General features: G+C 50.1%; 1 protein-coding gene across 3 annotated transcripts in view; it reads left to right on the top strand.

Moving 5' to 3' along the window:
* The first annotated feature begins 7680 nt into the window (after positions 1-7680).
* Positions 7681-8565, top strand: part of igdcc4 (immunoglobulin superfamily, DCC subclass, member 4) — a 42668-nt gene continuing 41783 nt past the window's right edge. For all 3 annotated transcript variants that reach the window (XM_035629187.2, XM_047331712.1, XM_047331711.1), the window contains exon 1: positions 7681-8271. In XM_035629187.2, coding sequence (XP_035485080.2) covers positions 8205-8271 — 67 coding nt within the window. In that variant the 5' untranslated portion in view covers positions 7681-8204. The remainder of the gene's footprint in view (positions 8272-8565) is intronic.

The following is an 8565-nucleotide window of genomic DNA, read 5'->3' as shown; positions in this document are numbered from 1 at the left end:
GGATGGAAAGCTGGTAAAGCTGTCTCATCTCACCCCCCTTATCTCATAATGTCACTCGGGCCACATTCTCATTTCCCATCTCCTCTCTACATTTATATTTATCAGAAGTAGTTCCAGTCTAGACAAGCTTCTGACACAGTCTTCGAAGGACAATATGCCACAAGCCTCACGCAGCAGTCGTTTCTCTGACTGTCTCTCTCTCCCGCTTGATCCACCTCTTTCCTCTTGGCAACCAACAAGGCCACCGTTGGTGGGACCATTGAGATGAGCTCCCGTCATCCTGCAGCCTTCAGCTGAGACTCAGAATCTATTCTTTAGGCTAATTAGGACAACGGCTGCGTCTTTCTGGGAGTAGTGGTCCGACTCTGCATTAACGGAGCCCACCTACTCCCTCGCCAGTGGTGCTTGGGAAGTCGGATTCCCCCCCGTGAGCTTTGCCGACACAATGAGTCTTTTCTGGGCGCTCTCTGCGGCGTGCTTTGTCATCATCCTGGACGGGGCATAGATAGACGGCAGGATATTAAGTATCGAGAAAGACATAGAGAGAATAAGAGGACTGGCAGGGAAAAAAAGATGGAAAAGAGAGAGAAGAAGGTGGGAAATGAGGAGTGAGAGAGGACATCTTGGCACATTTGAAAAAGAGAGATTCATCGTCTTGTGCACAGTGTATAGTTATTTCTTCAGTGAATCTGCAAATCTCTTATTAAAGAGGCGAGGTTTATTAATTTTGCACATTTAAACAAAGACAAAGTTGTATCATTAAATCATGATCGGCAGTATATCCTACATCTTGATCAACTAAAGAATGTTAAATAATGTCCATCAGCAGTCCTTTTTTTACTTGATTAATTAAAAAGAATTATAAAACGCACACACACACACACTCACGTTACTCAACTGGTTTCATATTGAACACATATATTTATTCTTCCTCATCACCCGGCGATGAAATGCACTTTCAAATTGGGTGAAAATAAGTGTCTGTTGTTCGAAACTCAATATCCCTGCTCGATGCTTTCAGTTGCGGCCCAGTGCCAGAGCACCCCAGTGTCATTGTCCTCTGAAAGAAACAACCGTTTGCCCAGTCACCCTCTAAGCCCGTGTGCCACCGTTGACTTAGTTACTATGGAGACACTCTCCTCCAGGCCAAGTATGTGGAGGGCACCCCTCCGGCGGAGGGGGCAGAATAACGTTTGTGGCTGCATGGGCAATCATACACCAACCTCATTTACATATCCAAACATGAACCATGGACCGCTGCATGCAGTGTTTGTTCACTAAACATTTCACAGTAGTTGGTTCAACTCAGCTGGAAAATGCAGGACGCGTACAGTGTTATTATTATTGTTTTCATCAGCACGAAAGGGGAGTCACAGGGAAGTCACAGGGGAATAGTGCAGAAGATATCTGTCCGTGTTCACTGGGCTTCATTCAGTATTCTGATCCACGTTGCTCCCTTTGGACAGTTGACATGAAAATGACGTATGCCTGTGTCTGGGCCCTGCTGTGGTCACTTCCCACGCACCTCCAGCAGGGGGCACTGTTCTATTTATCTGTGACAGTGAAGTGGTCCGGTATTTCCTTTACTAATTCAGGAGACAATCTGCTGTCAGATGGAGCGAGGTGTCTCTGACCTTGAGGGAGATGAAAGACGGCCACCACAGAGGCCACTGTGCTCCGCATTCAGATGCACAAACCTCACAGACTCACCATTGTGACACGTGACCTAGAGACAAGGACACAACCGGGGGGAAATATTGGTGGGGGCAAAGTAATGACAAACTAAAAAAATAAAAATAAATCATAACTACATTATATGTGCTATCATTTACAAATTGGATCTTTTGTTGTTTACTCCTTTTAATTATTTTTGGGGTTTAATTTCAAGTCACATGCAACTTTTTCATGACTTTTTACATCTGACAGAGACAAACAAACAAGCACATCTTATGAAACGAAATAAAAACAGGACACTCACTCTCACTCCTTTAAAGACTTGTATTGTGGAAAGGCTATGTAATGATAGGCCAAATAACAATGGAAGCAAAAGAAATATAACAAAAAGAATGGCAGCTAACCGTCATTAACATACTTTTCAGGGGCAGTAATCGTGGCAGCGACTGACTGCCACACTGATTGCTATATAATCCGGCGGAGATTCTCAAAGAGTAGGCTCCGTTGCTGTGAGGACGAAAGCAATGGAAATTAACATTTTATAATCATTTCAATGCTCTTTTGCAAACTCGTCACGGGGACACACAAGAGCGTTTGCGGATTTCAAACAAAGGCTGAAAAACCAGAAGAATGAATGAGTTTAGCAAGATCCTGTGTTCACTTCTTTGACACAAAAACTTGGCGTGGTTCATAGGCGACAGCAATCTAGCTGCCATGTACAGTATGACCACTTTATAATCCATGTACATAACAATGTGGCTGATGAACCATATGATAAAGTCTCTTTTTCCACAAGTCACCATTCCTGAGAGAATAATACACTCGTCTGATCTCATGTTATCTACAGATGATTTACTTGGATGAGTGCTCAAATGACCTACCATATCTCACGGCAACAACTGAAATGTATCACTAAGTATGAAGTATGTGTTCTTCATGAGTCACGGTAATGAATGGGTGAGTATGTCATCACCATTAGGCGGGACACGTAATGTGCTATTAGGTCATGGGAAGACATCAGAAAAGATTGTTATTACAGTTAAACTATTCATGCTATAGTTTCATTTGTGTTATCTCCTTCAGTGTCATGTAATTGGTAAAAAAAAAACCCCATACCTCATCTGAGTTCATGCACAGTATATTACGCAAAGCAACATTGTTTTGTTGAAATATGCAAGTGAGTTTTTAGTGTTAATATTTTTACAGTAATGTTGACATTAAAAAAAGAAGAGGGAGTATTTTGACGACGGCAGATTGTTTGTCAGCTGATCCGTGAATATTCTCAAATATGATTGCATCTCAAATATGATTTGATCGCATCCCTTGCAGTTATTTTAAGAAAAAAAGCTCCTCACCAATTACAATACTGTATGTAGTAGAAAAATCTCCTTTGTGTTCAGAGGCAAAACAGGAGGACCAGCCTGCCTCTCACTGCCAAGAGAAACCACTAAAAAACCCTTTTGCATTTTGACTCCAGCAAGACGAGTTTACTATGCTAATTGGTCTCCGTGGGCAGAGTATCAAATGTGTAGATATTTTTTTGCTCAGAAATTGGCCTGCCCTGTGTTTGGCTACCATGGCTTGCTTTCTTTCGGCGGTGAAAAGAAAGCTGTTGGAACTCCGCTGGGTGCTGAGATTCCTGGAGCACAATGTTGTTGTTGTTTTTTTATTATTAAAACTGCTTTAAATGTGTCAATGTTCAATCCAATATCCTAACATTGACCAGAGCACGTGGCCAGCCACGACTGCTGGGGGTGGCAGTTTGCAGACGGGCTTTCAACTGTTGCTGCAGTGTGTCGACTGGCGGTTTGAGGGGAATCAGGTTACTCATAATTAAGAACATCACTGGGAGCGGGTCGAGGCTCCACTGGAGCAGCGTTTGATGTTCTGACGTGACACGAGATGTTAATTTGGGCCCGTCTGGACTGTGGGCACTGCAACATGAACTGAGATTTTGCACCGTGTAATCTCGGCCTGCGCTGCACACTTGTGATGCTTTTAGTTGTTGACACGTTCCACGGTACACAATGGCCGTACAGTAGAACACCATGCAATGCAATGGGCCCGGGGGCACACAGCCAAACTCTCCAGCAAATTGTGAAGTGTCAACGTTACAGGACACAAATTGAACCGGAGCTATTTCTTTTTACACGGTTTGTACACTGGCATCGCGGCGCTTTTAGTGATTTGCAAGCAGCTGGTAGTTTGTGTTCATCATTGCACGGCAGCTGGGGAGGGAAAAACGAGAAGCGGGGAAATGACAGCTTGACCACAATCACGGACGACACTGCAAATGCTATTAGTTTCCCCGATGCAATCACATAATCTGATGGCCCCGGACATTTGCTTTAATCAGACACCTGGGAAAATGCATCCATCCCATTTCATTTCATCAGCTCAAATCAATCTCCTATCAGTATTAGATGAATACACTGAGATGGGAAATCTGGTTGGACAAGCTATTATTATCAGCGGGATCTCCTTCATTACTGCCTTGTATGATAGCCTATGGACTTTCCTCTGCGCGTTGTTGGTGATGCACAAAGCATTCTACTCACGCATGCTGCAGATCAGTGTTGAAAAAAGGAGACTATATACATTCGAAAGCACAAATGTTACACTAAAATTCAAATGATGCAGCCTCCGGCGATCACTTCATCCCAACAAGCAATTGATGAGACAATTTCACATCATCAAGAGGTGGATGTTGCACTTTGGAACAAATCACTCCAGTGTAACAAGTAGCAGCTCTGGTGTGTGTATGTGTGCGTTCGCTGCCTCTGACAGGTGACCCCCCCCCCCCCCCCCCCCCCCCCGTCTGCTTTGTGGTTTTTCGCTCTACATTTGTATGCCGGCGAATATGGGGATGCCGCACAAGTGCCGCACGAGTCTTTGTCTGATCTGGGAAGGCAGCTGCCTCCTGCTATATGTGGTTTCATGCACACAAAAAAACTCAGTGCAGGAGGCGAGCTGGTTGATTGATTGGGATGCAGCCCCCCCCCCCCCACACACACACACTCACACCCCCCTCCTTCCCCTCTTGCTTGTTCTTGCCCATGGAGAACATGTGCCTCTCCTCCTTTTCATTTTTCTTCACCCAGAACTGCTTGATCAAACACAAGCATTCATGCAGCCAGGCTATAGACGCTCATGCATGGACATAAACAAGTCTCATGGTCACAGATATTGAAGAAGAAAAAATAAAAAAAGAACCTCCAAACAGTCAAAGATTGACACAAATGATATAAATTAATGAGTGTGGATTTTTTTTTTTGTATATGTGATCGTAAGATACGGTTTCCAGTGAAACATGTGCATCTGAACGCGTGATGCCCCCATGAATCTCAGAGACGTCTCCAACACAGGGTTCATTCAGGGCAACACATTAGCAGTCCTCACAGATAACCACTGGGCCCGGACCATTCGCCACACTCGGTTTTGTTCTGGCAGAATAATGAAGCATTACCCCGACGAATCCATCCTCCCAGACAGACAGACAGAGAGAGAGAGAGGAAGAGAGAGAGAGGGAGGGAGGGAGGGGGAGACAGACAGACAGAGAGAGAGAGAGGAAGAGAGAGAGAGGGAGGGAGGGAGGGAGAGACAGAGAGAGAGAGAGAGAGAGGGAGGGAGGGAGGGAGACAGAGACAGAGAGAGAGACAGAGAGAGACAGGGATGGAGAGAGAGAGAGAGGGAGGGAGAGGGAGGGAGGGAGGGAGGGAGGGGGAGACAGAGACAGAGACAGAGACAGAGAGAGACAGGGATGGAGAGAGAGAGAGAGGGAGGGAGAGGGAGGGAGGGAGGGAGAGACAGAGACAGAGACAGAGAGAGAGAGGGAGGGAGGGAGGGAGGGAGGGGGAGACAGAGACAGAGACAGAGAGAGAGAGAGACAGGGAGGGAGGGAGAGAGACAGGGAGGGAGAGAGAGAGAGAGGGAGGGAGAGGGAGGGAGGGAGGGAGAGACAGAGACAGAGAGAGAGAGAGAGAGAGAGAGGGAGAGAGAGACAGGGAGGGAGGGAGGGAGAGAGGGAGGGAGGGAGGGAGAGACAGAGACAGAGACAGAGAGAGAGAGGGAGGGAGGGAGGGAGGGAGGGGGAGACAGAGACAGAGACAGAGAGAGAGAGAGACAGGGAGGGAGGGAGAGAGACAGGGATGGAGAGAGAGAGAGAGGGAGGGAGAGGGAGGGAGGGAGGGAGGGAGGGGGAGACAGAGACAGAGAGAGAGAGAGAGAGAGAGAGAGAGACAGGGAGGGAGAGAGAGAGAGAGGGAGGGAGGGAGAGAGAGAGAGAGAGAGAGAGACAGGGAGGGAGAGAGAGAGACAGGGAGGGAGGGAGAGAGACAGGGAGGGAGAGGGAGGGAGAGAGAGAGAGAGAGAGAGAGAGAGAGAGAGACAGGGAGGGAGGGAGAGAGACAGGGAGGGAGAGGGAGGGAGGGAGGGAGAGACAGAGACAGAGACAGAGACAGAGAGAGAGAGAGAGAGAGAGAGAGAGAGGGAGGGAGGGAGGGAGAGACAGAGACAGAGAGAGAGAGAGAGAGAGAGAGAGAGAGAGAGAGAGAGAGAGAGAGAGGGAGAGGGAGGGAGGGAGGGAGGGAGAGAGACAGGGAGGGAGAGGGAGGGAGGGAGGGAGGGAGGGGGAGACAGAGACAGAGACAGAGAGAGAGAGAGACAGGGAGGGAGGGAGGGAGGGAGGGAGAGACAGAGACAGAGACAGAGACAGAGAGAGAGAGAGAGAGAGACAGGGAGGGAGAGAGAGAGAGAGGGAGGGAGGGAGAGAGAGAGAGAGAGAGAGAGACAGGGAGGGAGAGAGAGAGACAGGGAGGGAGGGAGAGAGACAGGGAGGGAGAGGGAGGGAGAGAGAGAGAGAGGGAGGGAGGGAGAGAGAGAGAGAGAGAGAGAGACAGGGAGGGAGAGAGAGAGACAGGGAGGGAGGGAGAGAGACAGGGAGACAGAGACAGAGAGAGAGAGAGAGAGAGAGAGAGAGAGAGACAGGGAGGGAGAGAGAGAGAGAGGGAGGGAGGGAGAGAGAGAGAGAGAGAGAGAGACAGGGAGGGAGAGAGAGAGACAGGGAGGGAGGGAGAGAGACAGGGAGGGAGAGGGAGGGAGAGAGAGAGAGAGAGAGAGAGAGAGAGAGACAGGGAGGGAGAGAGAGAGACAGGGAGGGAGGGAGAGAGAGAGAGAGAGAGAGACAGGGAGGGAGGGAGAGAGACAGGGAGGGAGGGAGGGAGGGAGGGAGAGACAGAGACAGAGACAGAGACAGAGACAGAGAGAGAGAGAGAGAGAGAGAGAGAGAGAGAGAGAGAGAGAGGGAGAGGGAGGGAGGGAGGGAGGGAGAGAGACAGGGAGGGAGAGGGAGGGAGGGAGGGAGAGACAGAGACAGAGACAGAGAGAGAGAGAGAGAGAGAGAGAGAGAGAGAGAGGGAGGGAGGGAGGGAGACAGGGAGGGAGAGAGAGAGAGAGGGAGGGAGGGAGAGGGAGGGAGGGAGGGAGAGACAGAGACAGAGACAGAGAGAGAGAGAGACAGGGAGGGAGGGAGAGAGACAGGGAGGGAGAGAGAGAGAGAGGGAGGGAGGGAGAGAGAGAGAGAGAGAGAGACAGGGAGGGAGGGAGAGAGACAGGGAGGGAGAGGGAGGGAGAGAGAGAGAGAGAGAGAGAGAGAGAGACAGGGAGGGAGGGAGAGAGACAGGGAGGGAGAGGGAGGGAGAGAGAGAGAGAGAGAGAGAGAGAGAGGGAGGGAGGGAGGGAGAGAGACAGGGAGGGAGAGACAGAGACAGAGACAGAGACAGAGACAGAGACAGAGAGAGAGAGAGAGAGAGAGAGAGAGAGAGAGAGAGAGGGAGAGGGAGGGAGGGAGGGAGGGAGAGAGACAGGGAGGGAGAGAGAGAGAGAGAGAGAGAGAGAGAGAGAGGGAGAGGGAGGGAGGGAGAGACAGAGACAGAGAGAGAGACAGAGAGAGAGGGAGAGAGAGAGACAGAGAGACAGAGACAGAGAGAGAGAGACAGAGAGAGAGAGAGACAGACAGAGAGGTCCATTTTGACCAATTCGTTGTGAGGTGTTTGTGAAGTGCTCGTCCTCCGGTGGCCGGTGGAGGCTCTGGGCAGAACAAAAAGGAGAAGGGGTGTGTTAGAATCTCCAACAGCCTTTTTTCAGGACTCCCAGCGACGACCAGCCAGCCAGTGTCTGGTGAGCGCGCGTGTGCGCGCGCGCGTCCCTGCGCGCGTGTCTGTCTGCGCGCACGTGTGTGAGTGTGCGTGTGGACCAGCCAGCCAACACACACACACACACACACACTTAACATTCGTTCGCAACATGGCGTTGGAGCGCCGAGAGACACGACGGCTCTCCCCCGACTAACGCAGCCGTGTTGTTGCGGGACGCCCGGGGAGTGTGAACCCACACGGAGAGAGAGAGAGACTCCTTTACGCACCGGAGGCGGAGACAATAGCGGATTCCAACATATGCATGTCGCTATAACGGTATAGCCGGCTGGTACAGACGCACGCTGCTGCCCCACTGGTTGGAATCAGAGGCTGTACATGGCGGTGGAGAGCACAGTTTGGCTGTTCTGTCTTCTTTCGCTCTTCTGTGGACCATCCAAGCAAGGTAAAGCGCACACTTGGATCATTTGGAAAAAAAATAATGTTTATATTTGACCCCCTCCCCGTGTGTGTGTGTGTGTGTGTGTGTGTGTGTGTGTGTGAGAGCGCATGTGTGAGGCAGAGGGGCCACTCGTGTTACACTAAAGTGCAGTTACTCTCAACTCAGTGGGCTGCGATAAGAGATCGGAGCCGGGGGCTCCTGGGTGAACGTGCACCTTGCGCGGTCCGGTCCGATCTCCCCACGCTGCGTACAAACCCCGGGTCGACCTCGTGCGGCTTCTCCGGTGCTCATGTGCCA

Source organism: Scophthalmus maximus, chromosome 4, assembly GCF_022379125.1.
Source record: "Scophthalmus maximus strain ysfricsl-2021 chromosome 4, ASM2237912v1, whole genome shotgun sequence".
Classification (NCBI taxonomy): domain Eukaryota; kingdom Metazoa; phylum Chordata; class Actinopteri; order Pleuronectiformes; family Scophthalmidae; genus Scophthalmus; species Scophthalmus maximus.
The sequence above is the reverse complement of the archived record's forward strand: the minus strand, read 5'-3'. Positions and strand labels throughout refer to the sequence as shown.